General features: G+C 37.7%; 1 protein-coding gene across 5 annotated transcripts in view; it reads right to left on the reverse strand.

Annotated features, from left to right (window-relative positions):
• PCSK5 (proprotein convertase subtilisin/kexin type 5) overlaps positions 1-25,074 on the reverse strand; it is a 196,088-nt gene that overhangs the window by 123,992 nt on the left and 47,022 nt on the right. For all 5 annotated transcript variants that reach the window (XM_027886279.1, XM_027886281.1, XM_027886283.1 and 2 more), the window contains 2 exons: positions 23,257-23,370; positions 1,535-1,678 (listed from right to left, as the gene is read on the reverse strand). In XM_027886279.1, the coding sequence (XP_027742080.1) occupies positions 1,535-1,678; positions 23,257-23,370 (258 nt within the window). The remainder of the gene's footprint in view (positions 1-1,534; positions 1,679-23,256; positions 23,371-25,074) is intronic.

The following is a 25,074-nucleotide window of genomic DNA, read 5'->3' on the forward strand; positions in this document are numbered from 1 at the left end:
ACCACATCCACATCAAATATTCCTGTTTGCAGCCACACCACCTATAATCCAACATACAGAAGGTATCTGTGATCAAACAAGCAATGCATATTGCTTTGGGGGAATTCCTTCTTGGTGTGAGGAAAGGGTGAGAGGAGGTGGTAAGGAATTAAATAGCTGCTTTAAATTCAGTGGAAAGACATTACTGGGATGAGGTGATATATGATACAATCTAGGTCATTCATTGAGGAGGTCAAATTTTATCTGCTTGTTTAAATAACTTCACATATTAAAATGAAAAATGTGTCATGTATTAGGATCAAACATACATTGACAAATTGGTCTGTTGCCAGTCACCCTCCAAGCTGAGTTCCATGTGTAGCATGGGAAAGGATACAGATATAAATAGGGCCAATTTAAAATAAGTGGCTTTAACCTGTGGACACCATTGTAGGTTTAACAGGTTATAGATGGTTTTTTCACCTGACCTCTCTAATACTCTATCAAGAAGATAAACTTACTGACAAAATGCATGTGTTCAGGGCTCTTTAACAAGACATATCTGTAATGTGAGTGAAGGTATATGCATGCCTTGCACTGGTCACTTTAATCAGTCCAGCTCAATCCAAATATATTTGCTTGATTTCTTACCTTGTGTGTATGTACACCTTGCACACTTTATTTCAGACAAACCATGGTTGTCATGGTCACATGCTTTCTGGTAATGTCTACTTCCAAAGGACAGGACAAATCATTCCAGTAAAGTGTGGCCCTGATGCTCTGAATAGCTTCAAACTCTGACACTAACACAGGAAGTTACCCACTAGAGAAGAAGCTTCTCCTTATGTTATCCAGCCTCCACGTTATATTAAACCAATCATCTAAATGTGGTGAACCACAAGCAAAAGGAAACCTCCTGAGGCAACATGAGACATAGGACATTGAAAACAAAGGACACAGCTCTATCACAAATTATGAGGGACTTGGTAGCGTTAAGAGAGATTTATTAGAAAGATTCCAAGATATTCTACAATTGTTTTTAACAGAGTGAATCATAACTGGTCATGCATTTTTCCTTTTTGTCTCTAGAAGTAAGATAAATAGCTTTAAAAATGAATACATGGAAGGATTACTGTAAAATTACTGTCTTTGAGAAAAGCTACTGTCTCACTGACTAAATGTATTGGTAAAAATGAACTTCAGCTGCACGCATTAACTGAAAATCAGTGTATTCCAGTTCTACGTTCTGAGAGTGTGAGCATATTGAGTAAGAAAAATTTGTAGAAGAGAGAAAAAATACCCAGTAATTGGTTCCAGTCCTTCAGAAATTCAGGACAAGAGGCTCCAGATATTAAATATGTTCAGATGGAATACCGTCTTCACTAAACTAATACGATTACCAATAATTGTTTTCCTTCCTCCCATTGGTGTTAACATTTGAGGAAACACTTGATTGATTCTTCCTCCTTCTCTCCTGCCTCTCTCCATCTTTCCAGAAGCTAATTTTTTCTGAGTAATAACAAAGCAGAAAATCAGGACTCTTGTGGACACTCACATAATTCTGCATCAAATCTGGATGGTTTCTTTCGATGCCGTCATCTAGGATGGTGACCACAACATTCTTTCCAGTGTAACCTCTCTTCCAAGCACCTACTATATTCATATCTGACTGGCAATGGTGGGTGTTATCACTGCAGTGCTGGGGAGAGAAGAGGAGACAAAGATGTTGGATATTGCAGGTTACTGAGCAGTGAGGGGTTGAGACATTATTCTACTTACATAAATATTACCATTAAAATTGGCACATAAACATACTGATTTGAATAGCATCTATACAACATCAACACCTTTAGACAGAATACAATTTGAAAGAAATGCAAATTATATGAAAACTGCTACTCCTGCTTATTTGTCTTTCAAATTAGTCTTCATGTTAAGCAATAAAAAAGGAAAGCTGTACTGAACCGATAGAAGCCATGTGTAAAACAAAGCATCTCTTCCTGGCTGTTAAGCATGTTCATTTTGAATATTTTTTTTTTTTTTCAGAAAAACAAACCATATGTGGATAAAAGTAGACAAATGCCTTTACAAATGGTCATGGAAAAAACCCCTTACTTTCTGGAACTTACGTGCTGTACGATTTAGACAGCCAGTTTGGAAACTAATCCAGATTAATTTCTATCTAAAAAAGAAGGCTTTGGGCAGGTTTTATGCAGTATCAGTAGGAGATAAGCAGCAGTTAAGAACCTGTTATGAAAACAACACCCTGTAAAACTTGCAGCTTAGGGGATCAGATGAACTGTAGATAGTACAGACTGAAAGCAGCCTGGGGCATGGCTTTCAGAGCAATGAAGTCCAGTGTGGTGGAGAAAGAAACTTTAAGGTCCATTAAAACTGAAAGTCTCTTCCTTGACACAAGTGCACCTAGTCCACATGAAGAAACCTGGCTTGCCATGACAATGAGACATGACCCCCAGCTATCTGTAACACCCCATTAGTGACTCTCTAACCCAGATGCAGAGTCCCACCCTGTGAATTCAGTGAGCCCCTCATCAGTACTGCTTTCCTCTAGCTTCTCCAGGCTCAGACAGAGCAACAGGCAAAACCGTAAAAGAGATGGGGTGCAGATAAGGGGAAAAGCAAAGGGTGTGGGGAAGAAAAAAATTTAAAAAGAAACTTGCAGCATAGCAATAGTGGTCATAGAGCATGCTCCTTCTCACTTCCTGCCCCACTGCCTCATGTCCTCACTTCGGCCTCATGTCTTGTCACTCCACAGTACATAAGGAGTATAAATACATTCCAAGGGGTGCACTACACCTTGATTTAGTCTTCTGCTCTTCTCCCAAACGTGAGCTGAAGAACTGTTAGACTTCCTATGTGCAAACTGATGTCAGATTACTATTGTCATAATTTTCCCCCTCCTTTTTCTCCAGTTTACTACTCAAACAAGAGGATTTAAGAGTGGTTATCTGCTATTACTAAAGAAAGATTATATATTAGGCACTATATATATATACACACACACATACACACAGCATAAAGTCTCTCTCATGGTCTTTCCCTTGGGCCTGCAAATATCTGTCTCCGTCTATCCGAACTTCAGAGAGCAGTTCCAAGGAATGTGTAGGTTATTCTTAACACTTTTGTTCTCTGTACTGCTTGGAAATGCTCATGCTGCTGGCTTTATGAAATTAGTTACAGTCTAAACCTGCCATCTCTACAGTCAATGTTATGGTTGTACACATGCGGATTTCTAATGTACAAACAAGACAGTTAAATGAATTTAATGTTTCCAGGTACCTATGTCTTTTTCAAAATGTTACTAAAGTATCAGAAAATACCTGCAAAAGTATTAATACCATCCCTCACATTTTGCTGATGTTAAGACAAGGAGAAAAAGAAGGTGGAAGCACAAGCCTCCAGCCACAGGGTACACTCAACAGTGAGCTACAAAGGGCAATCAGCATTGTTGGCTCTGATCTCCAGTCGGATTAACTGTGCCGTTACACTGTGCTTTTTTACCACCTTCTCTGAAATGTCAAATGACCCTTTGTTCACTGTCTTGTCCTCTCTTCCTATGGGATGAACTTGTTATTTTGCTTCCATGCTGGCCAAACCTCACAGGCGGAGCAAGCCCATGGGTGTGTTAATCCCATTCCCTTGCAAACACTTTGGATCTCCACGAGAAGGTCACCACTACTTTCCTTAATGAGTCCACTTACTCTCTTTACATGAATTTCTACTTTTGTGGTGATAACCAAAAGGGGGTTTTGCTACACGCATAGAGACAAATACAAGAGACATCTCTTGCTTTACTGTGTGCTCTGATGATTCTCTCATGAGACACATGAGGTCAAATTCATACTTAAGTTGCCTTGCTCTGCTCCAAGACTGGGTTGAAATCCAATTTAAACAAAATCTTTCTGCATTAAAGAAATTGCAGGGGTAAAGCAATCGTAACTGTGGGCCCTCTTATAACTTTGGATCACAGCATATGTAATGTACAGATACAGAATACAAAGGGAGCAGAGAAGCATTCAAATGGGAGTAGTTCAATAGTAGATGAAGAGTTTGGTTACTATGGTTAAAATACTTAACTTCTTCTCACATCCTATTTAAATAGCATCTTTGGCTTTTTTTCATCTCTATTCCCTACTCCTCTTCCTCCTATCAATTATTTCTGTTTTTTTAATGCCTGTTTCTAGCCTTGTTTTTCTCTTCCAATACTGTCTTTTACCACTGAAATTCCCCTTTTGTTTGGTTCAGCATCTCATTCTCACATTTTAACTACAAACAACACCTTCCTCCAGATTGGTGTCTGATTTTCTCCGTATTAATGAGAATGGGCATTTTCCTTCCAAAGCAGTCAGATTTGTCTTTAATCAGGAACACTTTAAAATTTGTAGTGCAATTACTCTTTAAGTACTATCTAATATGGTATAGATATGCCATTCCACATTGAACAGCATCTAAGACGCCATCTACTACTTCGCTTCCCTTGCACTCTTTCCTGTCCCCTTGTACTGGTTTTGGCTGGGATAGAGTTAATTCTCTTCACAGTGGCTAGTATGATCCTAGGTTTGGGATTTTTGATGAGCACAGTGTTGAAAAAATAGGGATTTTTTTGCTACTGTTTAGCAGTGCTTACCAGAGCCAAGGCCTTTTTTTCTCCTCACACCACTCCCTCAGTGAGGAGGCTGGGGATGGGCAAGAAGTTGTGAGGGGACACAGATGGGAGAGCTGACCGCAACTGACCAAAGAGATATTCCAGACCATAGGGTGTCATGCTCAGCACATAGAGCTGGGGGGAGAAGCACAAAAGGGGAAACATTCTGAGTTCATGGCATTTGTCTTCCCAAGTCACTGTTACATATGACCGAGGCCTGCTGTCCTGGAGATGGCTGAACACTTGGGAAATGGTGAATGAATTCCCTGTTTTGTTTTGCTAGTGTGTTCAGCTTTAGCTTTCCCTATAAACTGTTTTTATCTCGACACATGAGTTTTCTTGCTTTTATCCTTCCAATCCTCTCCCTGATCCCAATGGTGGGCAAGTGAGCATGGTGCTTAGTTGCTGGATTGGGTTAAAGCTCCTCTTCCTTCAAAAAACATTTCCTGTAAGGAAATTTTCTGGGTTCCGTTACATAATTTTTCTTTAACCACATGCTGCTTCTTTACACCAATCCAAATTACACTGCCACAATGTTAGCAGAAGGCTGGAAGCACTGCTTCAACTTACAATGTTGCCCAAATAAAAAATATTCAGTATCTGTCAGGATAACAAAAGTTACGTGATCCAGAGTGACTGAACTTTGAATCAATGGGCAAGTACTGAATTTTACGGCTCATTTTCCTGTTTGCTTTTTTGAGAATAAAACCAAACTTTATCATGATACTGTACAAATACATCGTGGTTGGAAGTTTTTATTAGATTAGTCAATCTTTGAAGTGTTGTTTTCTGAATTTTAAAGGGAACAGTCTAAAAAAGATTATTCTACTAGTTTTTCCCCCTCTCAAAACAGATAAAATAACAGAAATTTCCTGCACTGGTACCATAACTAGGCAACTGCATTAAGCCAGCACTATTTCAACATACATTGTTTTCATCTATTGCCTGGAGAATACCATCAAAAGGAATAAGCAATCTCTCACCCAGTTACTTAGAGTAATTATATTGAGATTTTTAAAAGGCATTCAAAGGATGATGTTTTTCTTTCGACTGCTTAAAGGGAAAACGTTAATGATACAACCACTGGTATTTAATCAAAACCATGTGCAAGGCTGAAAGACTCTTGAAGTACACACGGGAAGAAAGGAAGATATTGTATGAAAAATTTCAAATATTTAACATTTCTTACACCTGAAATTCAATGCTTATGAGCATAGAAAGAAAAAATATCTCTTATTCTAGATATATCTTTGATATCTTTGGACAGACAATTTGGAAGCCTGCCTTTCTGCAATTAACAAGGAGACTTATTTGACAAGATTTAGTCAATATCTAAGGAGATACAGAGAAACACAGTACGATGAATGACACAATTTTAAAGACCAACTGTGAGTTTGACAAGTCTTGAATCCCATTTAGTGGAATTATGCTTCTGATCCCAGGAAAGCTCTCAAATACTAGTCCTCGGTCAGGGATTAGAATAGATACACTCATTGAGTATTGAGAAGAACAAGACCACCACCACCAACAATAAAGTCTAGTTTTCATTAGAGTAGTAATTAGATGGTCTTCAGCACAGACAGAAACAAGACTACTACAGTCACGTTCTCTGCATCAGGGTGTTACGTCAACCACTACCCTGCAAGCATGGAGAGGACAGAAGTTGCACAAGACCACTCACAGAGGAAGGACAATCAAGGACCTATGGCTTGACTTTGATCAACACAAGCAGAGAGAAAGGGGACACACAAGGCAGATTCTGACACTTTGTCGAGTTAAAGAAGTGATCATCTATCTCTTGTTTGAAGGGAATGCAACATGTAGCATTTGGCACTCTTCGCTGGTTGAGGCAAATGCATAGGCAGCAAAGTTTATAAGCCTTATAGTAGAGGAGACATTCTAATGCTACACTCAGCTTTCTGAGGTACAAGTTTGGGCAGTGTTTTAAGTTAAAAGCAGCCAATTATTCTTTTTTTTTCCTGCAAAAAAGGAGAAATAATATCCTTTTTATTATGTTCTTTATGGGATCCAATTTCAAAGTGGAATGAAAGAAGCAAGCAGGGTTGTAACTGAGAAAGTTGGAAAGGTAGGCTCCTTTTTAAAATGGCTCATGCAATGTAATAGAAGTCATGACAATAGGCTTTGAAGAGCTTCTTGTCCTGTAAAGACAATGTGAACTAATGAAATTAATTTTTGGCTTCTCTAAAGCAAGCACTTGAAACATACATCTTCTAAATACTAAAATAACATTTCTTTTAAAAAGTATCTCACATTTTTTAGTTTTTTATCAAAAAACAGAAGATGAAACAAGGATTTTTAGAAGGCAAAGGTATACTTGTAGTATTTTTTATTTTATTTTTCTCAGACACAATCTGATACTTAGTGCATGATAAAGAATAGTTGCTAACTTCATAGGAAAAGTATTTTCTTCTGAGTTACATCTTTAAATAATTTCTGATTGTTGCCACACACTATGTTTTTAACCTCTATCAGGAGTGGGCAAATAATATAAAGTCTGATTCATCTCAAATACAAGATTATTTTTCCCTAAGTATATCTGGCTTCTGGAGTCATGCTTTACTGAATTACTACCTTTTTTTTTTTTTTTTAATCTGTGTGTATATTAGGAGAAATATTTCAACACTGCATCATACTAAACACCAATTTACTGCTTGTGCAATTAAGGTAACCTAATTTACTTCAGAGATTAATTTGGTCCTTAAGCGTTATTGATTTGCTAACAAAAAAAAAAATACAATTAGAGGCAAATAAAAAAAATCACAGAAAATACATTATTTTTGCTTGTTTAAACAATTAAGGAGAACGGGAAATTCATATTAGAAAATATCTGATGGCTATAGTGAGACAAGAATAATTTACAAGCCTATATATATATGGGATTTTGCAGTGAAAAATAAGAGCCTCTTAAATGTTATTCTTTGGATCTGATTAAACTGCTATTCTTAACAAAAACAGAAAAATTCATAATGCATTCAATTTTTATTCAAGACAATTCCATCGCTTTTTCATCACTGGCACTTTTTTAAAGTCAACAATGGCATTTTTTTCTGTAAACTGTTTACTGGATTAAATACCATTTAATTCAGGGAAGCCCTGTTTGTCCATGTTCCAGAGGCTGATGACAGTGCACTCTTCTTTTAGGAGTGGGAAACGCCTCCACTTCTAGCCTTCAGACAGCAAAGTTTCTCTCCCAGCTGCAATTTCCTTTAATATCACTTCTTTCTACATGGGCTATGGCTCTGAATGCTTGTACCTAACTTTTAAGGACTGTTGCACTAATGCATTCCTATTTTTTCTGTTTTATGTTGTGGTCTGGTCCCTCTGATCCATGAGGCAATAGCCTGGTGACATCTGGTGTTAATGGTGGAATGTCCTGGGGGGACAATGAGGGAGAGAGGGACAATGAGAGACAACAGGACTTGTTCTGGAGGCTGAAGGAAAGATATCTCAAGGAATAGAAGTGGTTAGGAAATGCAGGGCACTTACAGGTCAGAATATGATGACAGCCCCACCTTCCATTGTTAGTAATGGAGAAGGAGTTTTTCCCTGTTGTAGGCATATGGCATTCCTGAGGCTGGAACTTTTTCACAGCACCTTCCGTTCAGCAATAAACATCTCTGCTACTTGATACCTAGAAGCCTAGAAGCCCCAGTAACCATAAAAAGCCATCAGGTTATTATTTGCTTGGTTAGTATACTACAGGTGATTATAATTTGCCAGAGGACTAACTTTTTGCTCTTGAAACTACTTTCTTAAGACAGAAGTATAAAAATCATACTTCATACCCTCCTTAGACAGCCTTACAGAAATGTTTAATCTAACACTGGAAATGCATGCTGTGAAACTTTATCAATAGTACAGGATCAGACTAAGATAAATGGCTGCTATTTCATTTTGTCTATAGGCAATTGCTGTAGGCACCAATGGGTTTTTCACCATTTGACCGTTCTGTGGCTGATGAATGCAAGGCCCACTGTGCAGCTTAAGAGAAACCTGGGAAGATAAGGCCAGACCACCATAGTTATATTTTGCAGATGAGATCATCCTGCAGAAATGAGAGAACTGACTCAGAGAAATCTAGGGAGACATGGGAAGAAAAAGGAAAGCTATTCAAGAACAAAAAAAAACCAAACCCAAACCCAAAAGTTTTGCATAAGACAAGGAAGTATCACACAATTACTCTTGTTACTCTCAGGAAATTTGACTAAATTTCAGCTGATTAAATTTTAAAGTTCTTCTGCCATGCTGAAGAAGGTTAGTCTAGAGATATATGACAGAGCTGTGCACGAAGGGTTGTGCAAAATAGACAACAAAGTTAAAAATGTTGCCAAAGTTGCAAAGGGTCTTACAGGAAATCCCACCAGAGTATCAGGATTCAAGCTATCTCAGAAAACACAGATATTGCAGAAAGGTTCTGGAGAAGTCCAATGTATTTGCACATTTTTTATGGAAAACTGAACACAGACCAATATCTAGTAAAAGGACTTTAGGGACTTGGGGAGCTGCTGCTAAACAAAAACCTGACTTTATTGCTAAAGACACATGGATGGCACAGACTGCAGCAGTGCTATGAAGGAACTTCTCTCACTTGCAAATAAAGTCATTGAATATAGGGAACTAATCTTAGAACTGATACTAGAGGAATGTTAGGGAACTAATCTTAGAACTGATACTAGAGGAATGCACTTCTGTATAAAGACAGAATACACAGCCTCAGTTTAAACACTTTTTGTGCACATCACAGACTCGAAAATGTAATTTGTCTAACAACAAACAAGGAGGAAAGTCACGTTTGTGACAGCAGGCTTACACAGAGTCTATGTATAGAGAAGTGTCTGTGTTGAAATGATACCTATTTGTGGTAATTATCTCAGAACTTGCAGATATCTTTACAAATTCAGGAAATCTGCAGAGAAAACTCTCATACTAAAGAGAAGTACTAAAGAAAGTTATGATCAGAGCATTGTCAGAAAAGAAAAATATACACAGAAAAAATATACATCAGAAATAAATTAAAGGTAAGAGTTCTTAATTTCATGATTATTGATAATTTCTCTGTGTCCACCACTTTTCCTGGTACTACAGTTAAAAACTACTCTTTGTATTTCTTATATTATAATGCTCTCTGCATTCTCCCTTGTCATTCTCACCACCATTATGCATATCTTCTATGATTCCTGTTAGTGGCCTTCTGACACTCAGCTTACTCCCTCTTCAAATCTGAGCAGTAAATGGATGTTCTTTTTCCTCTTTGTTTTGTTTCTCCTATTGACTCTGCTGCTTAACTGGAAATACTATTTTAAAATGAATGTGTGCAAAAATACATTGCAAAGTTAGAAAGGCTCTTCCAAGTAAAAGGGAGAATTTTCAGGGAAATATAATGGATCCCCAGCAAATTACCTGTTTTTTTTCAACTGTTATGTTCTACCATAGAAACAAACCATGTTACAAAAATGTTTTTCCTTATTTTAAAACTGTAGTAAAATCTTTGAATCCATTAGAGACTAAGTATGAATCTGTAAGCATTTAATAATGTAGTCACTCATAAGGAAGCTAACAGAAGATCTGACATATCAGTTTGTACTTTGAATCCATTATGATGGCTTAACATAGTTTTAGTCATTTTCTTTAAGGAAATGTTACTTACCACATACAATTATTATTATTATTAGGCTCCAGTGCTTCCTTGTAGTTCAGGAAAGTTGAAACTATGTTCTTATATAGCACATTCTCAAATCTGATGACAGAAAAGTTAGTAGAGTGGCAAGCATGGACAGCAACAGAGACAGGAATCTAGATCACTTATAAAGGTGAACCTATTTAAGCGGTGTGTTTGTAACATAATTTTATAGAAAACCATATATAAAATTATGTCCTGTAGTTGACTGAGAGTGCAAGGCATAAAATGAGAGAGAGTGTATAGAAACACAGCAGTGGTTAAAAGGATTTAAGATGTAAGATAGAAAGTCCCCTACAGCTTCAAGAAGATGCTCTATGAAGCTATATATTATTAGTTGATAGTTAAGAAGTGGGATAGTAAAAATGGGTTAACACACTTTTTTTAAATGACAGCTATTCCTGGAATGATAAATGCATGTATCATTGTACTGATGTCTCACAAAGGATGTTACTGGAAAATGAGTAATGAGTTGTTGCTTGTTTTCTTGATGCTTGTTTTCTGAAATAAGTGCTGTAAACACAACTTACAGAGATTTTTAACAAGCTCAAAGAACTTATCTGACAGGTGAAGATATGACTTGATCGCAGCATGCAAGTAACTCAACACAGATATTTTTGAAAGGCAAGCATTTTTTTAATCTAGAAAAGAACGGTCTAACAAGTACAGAGTAAGATAAATATGCAACTACTAGGTGTAAGATTTTAATAGTTAATCATTAAGACAATGCTCCATCAAACCAGAGGAGAAGTAACCAGAAGAGTTCAGCTCCCAGTGCTGGCTCTAAAGCATCTCTGCAGGCACTAAAGCAACTCTGTGTCAGGAACTCCACAGAAGCCTCAGTAAGCAGTACGATATGGGAGAAATAAACTTTTTTCTGCCATTTGACTATATTCAAATCCTTTGAGAGGAAGCTTCAGCTTATGCAGTTAGGTGCTGGCTTAAATATAAGCATATCATGAATAAATCCACTCTAAATACACAAGGAAAGATTAATTACTATGACTAAAACTCAATTTTATATGCAAAGGAATAATGTCAAAAAGGACTAACAGATTGTGTTGGGTTGGAAGAGACCATTAAAGCTCATCTAGTTCAACCTCTGTGTAACAAGAAGGGATCTATTCACTCTCTCTCTGGAGATGCAACAGGCTACTCAAACGAACCTGTGGACCTGTCTGTCCACAGATGAGTAGCTGTGGAGATATAAGCACAGAAATTCTATGAAACATTCAAATTAGGTGATACTTTGAGGTTTTTCCACCTTTTGACATTTTTGGGAATGAGGCCTACAGCTATGAGATATTTCATGAAATATGGGGATAAGGAATTACCATGGGTATGATAGCCCGCTAATGGAGTGACAGGTTGCCAGGTAGAGGATGACCCGTAGTGTCACAATCAGCCAGGTGGAAGAAGGACTGATGCTAAGTTGTCCTGTGTTCTGTTCCACCTTTGCACAAAACCAAAAGTCTTTGTAATCTCTCAGTTACTCTCAGTATATCATTTACATATAAAGTGGCTGCCCACCACACCACTTACAGAAGCTACAGAATATTTGACTACAGTCTTACCTCCACTACTTCCAAAGTATAAATTGGTATTTGAAATCCTCTAGGGCAGAGGATGAGAATACAGCCACCTTGCAGACCAGACAATGGGCTTGCTCCTCTCTCCTCCCCAAAGCAGGGACACCTCTTCAGTAAGATTTGTGCCTCCAACTGTGTTGCAGTATAGTTGGGAACACTTGTACACATATTCGGGAACAGTGTTGTACTTATATTGTGGAGGTCCAGGGAATGCATCACTGGGAATATACAAGAACCTATAATCTGTTGCATACAAGTTTGTGTGTTTGCTCTGCTAGTGGTATGAGACCTTTCAAAGGAAAAAGGTTTCTAAGAAAAGTAAGAAGAAAGTTGGGTTTGCTGCATATATAATACATTTAAATATATATACATTTAAATGTATTATATACATATATAATACATTTAAATAAATACATACCAATAAATGAGGCTTTTATGCTAATTCAAATGAAGATCCATTTCAAAGTCTTGTCACAGACACCCTGGTCAATTGCTGTATAGACTTAGGTCTCGATATAGAAAAATCCACAAAAACCAACTAATGTAATAATAAGCTTACTAAAACACAAAATTTGGGCCAGTTAGCAGCCAATTAATGTTGGCTTGGAGGACATTGAGAAAAATCAACAGAATTTTAAAGTATACCACTATGTTTAGGAATATGCCTAAATCTATCCTTGATGAGCAAATCATTCAGGTGGACTCCTAATTCCAATGAGGTGCATGGGATCTGATCACATGACTGTATACTTTGTTGCACATCACCTTTTTAACAACATTATTTCAGGTAGCACTTTATTATTAAAAATCTCTCTTTTTATTCTACTGCCAAAACAGCTGTTCTTTTAACTGAATTTTTCTATTTGAATCAATTTCCTAGCAACACCCCTACAGATAAACGCCTAGAAGAAAAATTGTGATACCTTAGGATATTTTTTTTAAAATCTAAACACATAAATAGACATGTAAATCATCCCTGTCCTTCCCCATGAAACTGCATCAGTGCCTGCTACTTGCTGCCTGCCTGGAGACAACATGGGTCATAACCTCTGTTCCATTCATAGCCATATTCATATGAACAACTCCTACCTGCTAAGAGCTGAGAAGAGATGCATGACTCGGCCTTCATTTTATTTTTCCTATTAGACTGTGGGATAAATCTTGTGTGTGAGTCTTTCAGATGGTGAGGTAATTGAAGACTTTTTCTAGGGCTTGGCATAGTAACAAACCAAGCTTACAAAGTGTTTTTGGCCACCCTTGTAGACTCATTCATGTGAACAGATGCTGAATTAGTCCTCAGAATGTGTCAATGGTTACAGTTTACTGTCTTGTTTTTAAGACAAGGTCTACCAAGGAGGCGAGAACCCAGTGGTATATAAACCCCTCCCTCCCAAATTATGCAAATTTGATACTATGAGACTTTTGAGCAAAAGTGTAGAAATGAATAACAGTTTACTAACAACAGAGAACAAAACAGAACAAAACTACAACCAAACAATAACAAAGGAAAATGGCAGGTTCCCCCCACGGCAGGTTCCCCCCCTGGTCATGGCAGGAAAACCAGTGCAGGACAGCAGACAGAGAAAGCACGGAACAGCTCTGGACACCACAGTGCAGGCAGGTGCTGCAGTCTTGACTGGCGGAAACTGCTGCTCTGGAGCCAGCAGTGGGTAAGGTCCATGAGAGTGGTGGGGCTCACAAACTCCCGACGCTGCAGCACTGGCTGCAAGTGCCACGGTCTCGATCAGCAAACAGCTGCTGCTTCTGAATCAGCAGTGGGCAAGGGACAGCACAGGCCTTGCGCAGCAAGGGACGGCAGGCAGTGGGGTGGGGGGCTCTGATGAGAGACAACACATCTCTGGTGGGTGCAGCTCCAGAGCTGGGATGTGGGATGTGCAAAGCAGGAGCACAAAACAGGTCCTCCCACACCTGCTGGCAGCTTCCTCCCAACAGCAGTCTCAGGTCAGAAAGACTGAAGGTGGATCTGCCCTCTTTTTATTTTTCCCAGTTCTCATGGGACCTTTGCCCCAGGGATCTCATCTTCCCCCCTGACCGCTCCCCTCCCTCTCTGTGGCTGGTTACCCGGTGGTGGCACATGCTGATATTGGCGAGTACTCCAAAAAAACCCACAGCACCATGAGGAAATTCAACAAGAGAATCTAAACTACAACATTTACACAATGTATAACATGGCCTCGAGCTATCAGCATGTTTGAAGTCCCAAACAAGGTGAAAGTTACTTCACATAGTGAGGTCAGTACTTGAAATTTTTGAATACTAGAAGAGCAGCAGCTGCCAGACAGTGAAAGAAGACCATTTCTCATACTCAATGTGAGTGGGTTAAAAAGACCTTTCAGATCTTTGTTCTCTCTCACTGGTCAGTATCAATGACAAGGGGTCAATGTCATAGTGTTTTTGGGCAGACATTTTCAAAGGGCAGGTATAAAGCAGAAGAATGCTTTCACTTCCACAATACTTTCATCCTTCTACTGTTCATCACCAATCTGGAGTGGGAGCAAATGGAACCTGCAGAAACTGTCTTAAAAAGGAAAACCACATGAGAGTAGCAAATACACCTAATAATTAAATCAAAACTAAGAGGATAGATATCATACACTGAATGTCAAGATCCTCAAGAAAGCTGAACCAATCTAATTTCCCAGTACTGTTAGAAGAAAAGTGCTGATCCCTCTTTCTTTAAGTGATGATTTGAATTTTTTTGTTGGTGGTTTTTTATTTGTTTATTTTTTTCCTCCCTAGATCAAGTAGTCATAAGAGATGAAGCAAAGGATGGGGACAGGATGTTAGTAAGTCCTAGGATGTGACACACAAAGCCTCAAGCTTGCCTAATGTCTTGGGAAACCATCGTCAGAATAGGGTCTTGAGACTCAAATTCTGTAGTCTACAAGAATTTAGGGTTTTTTTCCAGAACTGTGTTTTCCGTATGCAGACCGATTCCTTACCAAGTTTAAGGGCTGTAACGCTTTCTAAGTAGGCTTTATTAATTTCTCTGTGTTTCAATTTAGGGAGATGATGTCTTAGTTAACTCTCTTCACAGGGCTCAAGCAGCAGACATAATGCATAGCAGAGATTTCATTACATCAGTAGATACAAGTAACGCCAAGGATTACCTGCATTTAATGAAGTGGTGCAGAATATACTTTGTTAAGTGTCTGTCCTCACTGTGTTTGCATCTTCTGTTGTTTGGGGGAGGGAGGGGTGTGTTTGGGGTATTTTTTAAAACATGGAAAAAAGTGAGCATGAATTAAGGTCAAAAAGTGTCAGCGAGAACTAAAGTGCTCTGCATACCTGTAATTTTAGTCACAACATTTGCTCATATGATATACAAGAAGACATGTTAGAACACAGATGTATGAACCAGGAAAGCTGGAGTTCTATGGGGTCTATATGGCATCTGTCTTCAGTAAGGAAGCACATAATTATTTCCAACAACTGGTACAAGACCTAATATCCTAGTGGTTCTCCAGTTTCTCTGCTGACACAGATCAAGCTCTCCTCATAGAACCATCTCAAGTTGGAAGGGACCCATAAGAATCATTATGTTCAACACCCTCCCGCTCTCAATAGTACCTAAAACTAAATTATACAACTTAAAAGCATCCTCTAAACTCCTTGATCTTCAGTATTCAACAGTTAGGAAATTGCCTTACAGAAGCATAACATCAGTTTTTGCATCGTGAATGGAATGTAATACAGTAACTGTTTATGTCAGAAATTCATAAAAGCCTTATAGGTTATGAGTTTGCTTCTTGGCAAACCAAACATGTCACACTAGTTCTTCTTTATGAATAAGACCACAAGATAGGCAAGTCTCAAAATCAATTCTGTACTGTGGCTGTGCACTTTTGGTTATTTTTGGGTTCCTGATGTTTGCACAGTATTCTTTACATGAAAAATGCAACAAAATATTAGTTAAGTAGATAAAATACCTTTCCTAATATATATTTCCTAGTTAAAATACCTTACCTAATAGATATATTTCCTGAAGCATCTGCAATTTTAGTATGCAAGCAACAGCAAAACGAGACATAAAATGTTTGAAACAAAGCAGTAATTCTCACTATTCATTAAATTAACTCATTTTTTTCAGTAACTTAATAGAGTACTCAGTACTGTGTGACAAAGGGAATTGTTTTGCTGTTTGATATTACTTGATTTTGATTTAAAAAAAATCCGAAAATAGCTAACTAAGCAGATGATCTTGGCTACTGCTCTTAGAAAGTGATGGGCAAATTCTTTTTCCTTTGTAAAGTAAAAAAAATTACTTTCAGGTAATGTATATACATTAACAGTTTTCCTGAAGTGCAATGAAAGATAAAAACTGAAATGTATCAATATGTGCCCCAGTATGACATACAAAAACTATAAGCAGATATTTATCAAATGTCATTAGAAATTCAGAAAATATTTTGTGGCACTATCATTTCCTTACTAATTGCAGAAACTACTCAGAAAAAGGCAGTTCAGAAAAACACAACATCATACACAAATGGTATTTCACAAAGAACACTATACAGACAAGTACCTACAGTTTCTTAATGTGACTCAGTTGCTGTCCAGCAAAAAGAAAAAAAAAAGAAGTTTTAAATAAAGTCTTGAAAGATAAAAGTGAATAATATGACTTTGAAAACACAATCACTGTAGTAAGTAGGCAGAGGAATGTCTGCTATTGCTATAAGATTTATTAATAAATCTTTGACATGCAGGAAAATCTCTCATAAAGCAAGTATGGAAATTATTTCAGTATTGCTGCTTCTTACTTCAGTGAAAAAGCTGGTACAACTCCCAAATGGTGCTGACTTCCATTTTGTGTTTTCTGGGCATTTTCAAGGTTGCTGATCTAGAAGCCAGAACTAAATGTCCCAGAGAACAGACCAAGAAGCCAACATGGTCAGTTTGTCTTCAGCCTATTTGGTAATCTTGCTAAAACGTTTGAACTAGTAATCTCTATTCAGGTATGGATGAATCCACTCCTACAGGTTTTTGGTTAACTAAAGCAGGCTGCCATCTTCCAACAAGAAATTAATTTAGGTAAGATTGTTTATTACCTGACTTTATGCTACTGTTCTACCTTGCCCACAGAGAACAAGACATTTCCACATTCAGATTTGCAAGGTAATGTTTTGGCAGGTAGTTTGGTTCTTTCTAGCAGCACTTTGGCTGAAGTTAAGTCATAGATCATCTTCTTAACTTTGTAAAACACAAAAAGCTTAATCTTCTCATGCAATAAAACCCACAAGTACGGAAGTACATGCAACAACCAAATGAAGCTATAAAATACGCAAAACACTTTCAAGCATGCCATGTCACCTCAAGAAAGAACAATGATTTTGTTTCCACTGCACAGACAGAAGGAGAGAAAGAACAATTCTCCGGAGAGCAATAAAAAGAGAGTGAGGTTTTTCCTTAGCTGCCAAATAAAATTTTAGGAGGTCGTAAAGGAGGGTGACACATATTCATTTGCTGTGGTGTTAGCACATGGCAGGTGAAATTCTCTCCTGAATTCTGTCTCCCCTGTACTTAGGCTGGAACTCAGATCCACTGTGACCTCTCCTTCTCCCTTCACCACTTTCTCTTTCAGAATTTATCAGACTTCTGTCATTTCTTCCTTTGTTCCTCTGTCTCCTTTCACAGTTCCACTTGCCTTAGCTGACCGCATTAGTGGCCAGGCCAGGCATGTAAAATCTTTTTCCCTGCTCTGCTGCTTGCACTTCGAGAACTACAAGACAAGGCAACTCCCCACAGATCCCAACAGTGAGACACAATGCATAAGGGAGACAACTCGCCTGTCTAACTCTTCACCTCCATTTTATTTCACAGCTACAGGATCTCAGGAAACTCACATTACCCAGTGCTGATAAAGCCCTATTCTGGCTGCCGTCCAGGGTCAACTATCCTGTGTTAGAGCAGGAGTGTTTGTCCTTCCCTGTGAATGCTAGTATAGCTCAGTTGGGAACTCACAAATATAACTGGAGAACACTATGTAGCATACTGAAGGGATTTTCTTAAGTAAGCTAGCTTCACAAGAACTTTCACTGAAACACAAAGCAATGCTTGCTACACAGTTCTCACTGAAAGTGAAAAGTAAGCTGTTTTTCCTGGGTTTTGGTTTCATCATCAAAACTCAAGGCAGCCAGCCCTAGATGCAATTAATTCAGTATACACTCACTTGCATGAACTGCTCTCAATTACAGCATAAATTAAATTTCATCTGTCTATACCAGAAATCTTACAGTGGAAATACTGATAAATACTGCCTGATGAGTTAGGCTTCTAAGCAAATATTCTATCTTCAACAGCTTTCTAAAAATCTCAGTAACAACTCCACATCTGTAATTGTGCAACTGTATAATAAAGCTGTCTAATCCAAGCAATTCACCAAGTAATTGGTAAATGTTCATTTCCTCTGGGGCTCAGACACCTGGTTTTATTATGCACTGCCGGTGCTGCTATAATGCTCTTCCACCTTGAATCCCCTAAAACACTTTGCATTTGTGGATCTGCTTATTCTTTCAGTCCAGTTTTGGAAATCAGGAATGCTCTTCGAAAAGCTCCCAGAGCTAAGTCATAGCATAACCAGTGGGAGAAATTGCACAGCCAGGCACTGTATCTTTTCTTAGGTTTATAGATTTTTATTAGAGTATTTTTTCGTAAGATTTTTAAGAAAATTTAATGTTTTCATTATGTTTATCTAATATACTTTACTTAATTTTAAGAAGATTACACAAAATTTGCTGTTTTCTAGTCCTTTATATTGCCTGCCTCTCACAGAAAAGTAGCAGACTATGAAGAGCTACAAGGCAGCTTACAAAAGCTCTTCTTTTGGGTTCCACAGTCCTCCAAAGCGGAAGACTGTGCAGTCATCTGCTTCTAGCTATCCTCTTTTGCCTACTCTCCTAAAGCACTGATTTGTGAGTGGAATAAATGTGAAAAGAAAATAATAAAGGTTGAGAAAAGGAAAAGATTTTGAGAAAAGAAAATAATTTTCAAAAGAAGAGGTACTGCCTTTGTAGTGATCAATAGCAGCCTTTGAAATTATTTAAGACAGAAGAGTTGATCTCACTGTGGACTTGAGATACACTGTCTTGATTTCAGTCAGGACAGGGTTAACGGCCCTCTGTCATCAGTATTTTTGATGTTACTGTACATTTTCTGATTTCATTGCTGTTTCCAGTAAACTGTTCTTATCTCAACCCAAGATCTTTGCCTTTTATGCCTGCATTTCTTCTCTCCAGCCCATGAAGGGGGAGGGGAAAGCAGGAGGAACAAGTAGCATATAAACCATGACATACACGTAAAACAAAATGGAAGTTTTACTTTAATGAGGCCTTAAATTATACTTTTTCTTGGTGTGGGATGTATTCAACAATGAAACTTAAAAGACAGTCTTTTCTTTGTCTTAGATACGTAATAGGTGGTGTTCCTCTCTTCCAAGCAGCTTATGAATGTGACAATCTTGCCCATTTTCTATCTGAGAAGCTGGCAGACAACTTCCTGTGTTCCACTTCTTGCCATGGTTTACAATCTTAGTGACAGTCAGCTATTTCCCTACATTCTCAGTTAAGTTTCATTGCTACAAAAATATTCAGGATGACCCTCAAGTATGCATGTTAGAGGCCCTGGCTAGCTTCTCCTCTGAGTATAACATATTTTTTAAAGTTATTTACTTTTGTGTTGCATGGTGATTTTGTGCTGTACTTTCTCAGAGGAGTACCATCTTGTCCCATTTATTTACTGCAACAGGAGTTCCAGCTTTCTGCTTTTTATCTCTGACAGTGTTGCACCTTTCCCAGCTATAGGGAGTAACCTCTGGGTACACATTTTCTCTTACTCTGACGAAGTGGTATCCAATGATAAAAAAAACTTATCTTACACTCTTTAACTATCTCATTTATTCTTAGGTGCTCTCTAAGAACAGAACAGTGCCTCTCCCTCCAGTGTCACATCTCAAAATGTCATACCCTCCTCCAGCCTGTTCTCAGTCCCACAGTAATATCCTTTTACATGTTCAGTTCCTGCCCATCACTAACTAGGCCACACAGAGTGGGAAGAACCTGGAAACGTCTCCATATTACAGAATTATTTCAAAACTAGCAATTATTATCAACAGTAGAAGGGACGGTAACAGTACTGTAGGGGATTATCCTTCCTCAGTGTTGAAAAAGCCTTGTACCTGTTTCCACTGACTGCAAAGACATAATCAACATCTTTGTAATCTAACAAGAATTTGTTAAAAAATAAACAATGGCTAAATTAATTTCTTGCTGTTGCATTCTGTGTCTAAAAAACATGTAGTGGAGCCCATCATCACAGTAGAGCTGTGCATCTGCAGCTGCAGAAAGCTGTGCTTGTGTGCCTATGTGATTCCAATTTCAGATGACCACTACAAAGCTCTTCTGAAGTGGGGAACAAAAAGAAATAATCAGCAAGGACAGTACTCTGTCTATTAGTTATATTAACCACAATTTTGCATATACTTTTAATTTTTTTTAATATATTTACTTCCTCTAGTTTTTAAAACCCACAGTTTTTCTACGCAGACAAGATGAGGAAACTCATTTAACCAACTGTCAGGTACAGTGAAATTGATTAGCCACAAAGTCCCCTTAGTCATTCAGAAGACACTGTTGTTATTTCAAGTTAAGTAAAACAGTTTCAGATACAGAAGAGCTGACTTTGATCTCTTAAGTTATGCACACTGATTGTATATAGTTCATCCAGTTACTGACTATTAGGTTATTTTGTCAACATCAATGAAGGAGAAGAAATTCACTACATTTAACATGACGATACCAAAGTAGTTGAGCTCTGGGGATGGCATATAGGACTTAGCTCTCTTCTGACTCAAAATTTGGAAAAGGATTTTAACTAGGGACTTTATTTCTCTGCTATCAGTTCATTCTGAACAAGCTAGTTTTGAGTAATAGTTGGTAAAGTTTCATATGTTACTAAATCTATAAAAATATTCTATTCTACTGTTAAGCAGAGGCACCTCCAGATTCAGATGTTATGCTAAAGAAGTCGGGTTTTTTCCCAACCTTCCTTGCTTTGAGAAAGGGAACTCAGAAGTAAATCATCTCATCCTTGTTATTAGAAAGCACTAAAAGCTGTCATTTTTCAATAAGTAACACCCTGGTCATGAAAAGTAAAAGTGTACTTTTGGGTCTGAAGGCGCTGTCTGCTTCAGCTTCTACAAAACCATAAGGTGCTAAAGAACTGTACTTCTAATCTCTTTGTTCTTTCTATGAATGCTTTCAGTGCAAATGGAGAAAACAGTGATTAAAAAAAAAGACCTTCTAATTTGTTCACAGTACAGCTCTTGAGGGACTATTTTAAACTTTGTGATGGCCCAAAAGACAAAGAAGGCCTGAATCTCTCCTGTAACTTCTTGCCATGGATATCACACAAACAAAAATGTATTATTTCTAGCCCAGACAACTAAAATAACAAAGGATGATACTTGTGAAGAAAAAGTTTGGGGTGGAAAAAATCAGAGATGGCTTGAAAAGGTCTATGAATAAAAGGGCTTGTGTCAACAATTCTGAACTACATTAATGGCCTTGTTAGAGATTGTGCCAGTTCAATGGCCAAAGGTCTATATCTTAACCCACAATGAAGTTACTTATTAATCCAAATGCAAATCTGTATACAATACTGCTCTTATTACTTTCTCAACAACATGTCTGCAGACAGCAACTAAAAACCTCTTCTGACACAGCACTGAAACCATTAACTGACCTTGAACTCTGTCTTTTCCCTTCAACATATAAAGGTAAGAAAGATTAACAAAAGTAGCTATGGTAACAATCACAAACACAGTCATATGAGGATATCTGGTAATGACCCAAGTCAGTCCTGAAGTCAACCCATTCACATATTTTTAGCTATTCTCTCTGATGAAACGGCATGGTTGCTAATACCTTACTGATCTCTCTCAACAAAATGTCATCAAACCACTACTACTGAAGATATTGCAAATAAACTGGGTTATTCAGCAGATGTAAATGCAATGCATCAGGAATGGCCTCTTCACAGAAGGTCTGAAAGTGAAGACTTTCTTCCACAGGGACAGAAATGAGAAATTATTAAGGATGTAAAAGACAGAGTAAAGTCCATTTGCTGCCTTAAAGTGTTTTCTGTGTTAAGCTGGCAATTGTGGGGAAGCTGCTAACTATGTGGCTATACAATACAACTGATTTATCAACAGGAAACTGCTACCCTTCTGATCAAAATTAGAGGCAACTGCTAAAGCATCTATTACCAGTTAAAAAACATCCCCCTAATCTAGTTCCATCAAAAAGCTATGCTGGCACTAAAAACCTCGCATGTGAATCTGGGAGCACAAAGGAAAAATTACATAAGCTATCGTACATGATACATAGTGGGCTTTTCCTTGACTACTATGATTCTCTTAAAGTTTGGCCTCCCTCTTTCTAGTCTAACACAGAGCTGAAAGTCCGTAGCAGTAACAACAGACTAACTAAAGTCACTGTTGTTTTCCAGTTTCAATTTAAAATACTGAAATACATTTTAATTTTTTTTTTTAATTTTTTTAAAAACTGGAATCTGTTACCTTATGCACAAATTTATAAGACAGGCAGACTGAATAAATGTACTTATTATAGGAGAAAGACGAGTATACACATTTCAATAAAGTGGGGAAAAGACTTGCCATGATCCCTTGACCCAAAATAATATTGCTTTTACAAACAGGTGAAAAGAACTACATTTTGGATGAAAGCTGTTTTCAAACTGCACAATGGATCGCTTAAAAAACCCCATAGCTGTAACAACCTAATCCTGAGGCTAAGCAAGATGTAGAGGAAACAGACAGGAAACAGCACAAACAGTCAATTCATTTCAACAATGCAATTGTTCATTATTAAAAACAGTGTGATTGTAACACTGAATGGTCAGTGTCGGTGTCTTTTTTCTCCTGTCTCAGGACACAGTACATTTATGTTGGAAACAGTGAACTAGGCACTCAATACAAGTGGGTTCTCCAAGCTGTGGCTAAATTCCTTCCATTCTCATTGTTGAAAGCTTATCCTCTAATATGTAATTCCCAAGACAACTAGCAATAGGAAGAATTAATGAATGAATGCATTAATAAATGTTCTCTATTGCAGGGCTCACCAGGAATTCTTTGTAATACTTGTAAGGAGTTCATAAATGTTCATTAGTCACATAAAAATCCCCAAATTTGCTTTTTCCGAACATACTCTTCTGTCCCCTTTAGAAATACCGAACCAGACAATTAAACATCAGAATGAAACAGAGACAATGGCCCTGTATGTACTTACCATGTACCACATGCTTGGCCATTTGGGATCATTGAAATAAGTGGATTGGGTACCACCAGCTTTATAATCCCTCTTTATCCGTCTTTTAACCACCTGCTGTTGTATCCACTCCACCTGCCAACCAGGAAAACATATGGAAAGTGTTAGGGTTCTGTGGAGATTATCAAGAAATGTGTGAAATCTTGGGATGTTTCCCATTACCATACTCCAGGACATACTTCATTTTAAAGAGTTCATTTTGGCAGTGGAAACATGCAGCTCACCTTGGCGTACTGTTCACAAGGAATATATCCAATTTAGCGAGTGTTAAAAATCTACCTAAACAACTGCTTAAATACCCTGCTAGAAGAACTTCCTTGGCTATCATCTTTTAAATACTATTATTTTACTATTTTTCATTATCCCATTAGTGCTTCTTTTAAATTTATAAAAATTAATACTTAGACATAACATAACATAGCTCACAACAGGAAATTAATTGATTTTCTAAGAGGGTGGGTTTGGTTTTATTTTTAGATTTTTCTGATCCAGAAAACAAAAACATTAAGAAATATATTCAAACATTCACTTGACCAATATCTAAAAAACTCCAAACTGATTTTATTTTTAATAAAGTGACTCTTTATCATGATTCTCTCAAAGAAGCACTTTGGAACTTTATTTAATGCTAGCTCTCCACTGGGAAAATAGCTGGGTACTGAGCAACAGCTCAAATTAAAACAACCATCAGAAAAGAGCTTGAAAAAGGAAAAGAAATATAAGGGTTAAAAATCTAATTCTAAAAGTTATATGTTTGTGTGTCTGACTCCTCTTCAAAGATTCATGACACATCCAAAAGGGGTGACACCAAAAGTGACATCAACCTTAAAGCAGAGAGAACTCTGCAGTTATATCTTCATTAGCTATTCTAAATGGAGGCTAGTTTCTATAAATGTAAATAATATAAACTAAGTATAGAAAAACCTCAGTTATATTTACACACATCTATCATCTCATATTTCTGCCTAATTGCCTCAAGAGATATAACCTGAAAAATTCATTTCACCTCTCTCCAAGCAAGCAGCCATCTCCTCCTACCAGCCAACTCTGCACCTTTTATTTGTGCTGTTTATGAATATCTGTGTATGTAAAAAAACCATACAAATATATAAAAGAAGTTTATATTTCTTTATCACTGGTCAGAGATGGTATTAAGGCTAATCTTTGTCCTGTGCATTCGCAACAGAGCTTCAAATCCTTATACCTATCGTATCATCACTCTACTTCTTGGTCTGATAAAAATACAGGAAGACATCCCCAAATTTGTTCAGATAGGATTCCTAGGACAGTCCTAATAGAGGTTGGCAATATTTCATCGTTTTCTTCATAAAGAAGAAATTAAATTTTCTCTTTCACAAGAATTAACTTCAGGGTCAAGAGTATTCTTATAGAGGAGATACTATGCAGTCTACAAACACAGACTATCAGGCAGTGACCACACTAAAACCCTTTTCTTTGTTAAATCTTCTAGGAACAATCCTAAGTCATTTTATGCTTCTATGAGAACAGAGAAATCTGCCCGTGTGCCCTTCTCTCCTGCTTACTGTCCTCCTCCTTCAGTTCAGTCTGAAATCCATCTTGGTGGATGCCCTCATGAGAAGCCAAGATCTGACTGCTCCCTTCAGATCTCACAGGATACAGACACGGTCCCCAGCAGGAGCTGAGGAGGACCTCAGCCTTAGGCACCACCCGGTGTAACAGAGTCCGGAGGTCTGTAAGATACATAAAGTGTATCTGGGCAAAGGCCAAAGGAGGGAGAGTCAAAAGACTTCAGTAAGC

This window comes from Empidonax traillii, unplaced genomic scaffold, assembly GCF_003031625.1.
Source record: "Empidonax traillii isolate 1590-97213 ecotype Southwest subspecies unplaced genomic scaffold, ASM303162v1 scaffold183:size818647, whole genome shotgun sequence".
NCBI classification, from domain to species: domain Eukaryota; kingdom Metazoa; phylum Chordata; class Aves; order Passeriformes; family Tyrannidae; genus Empidonax; species Empidonax traillii.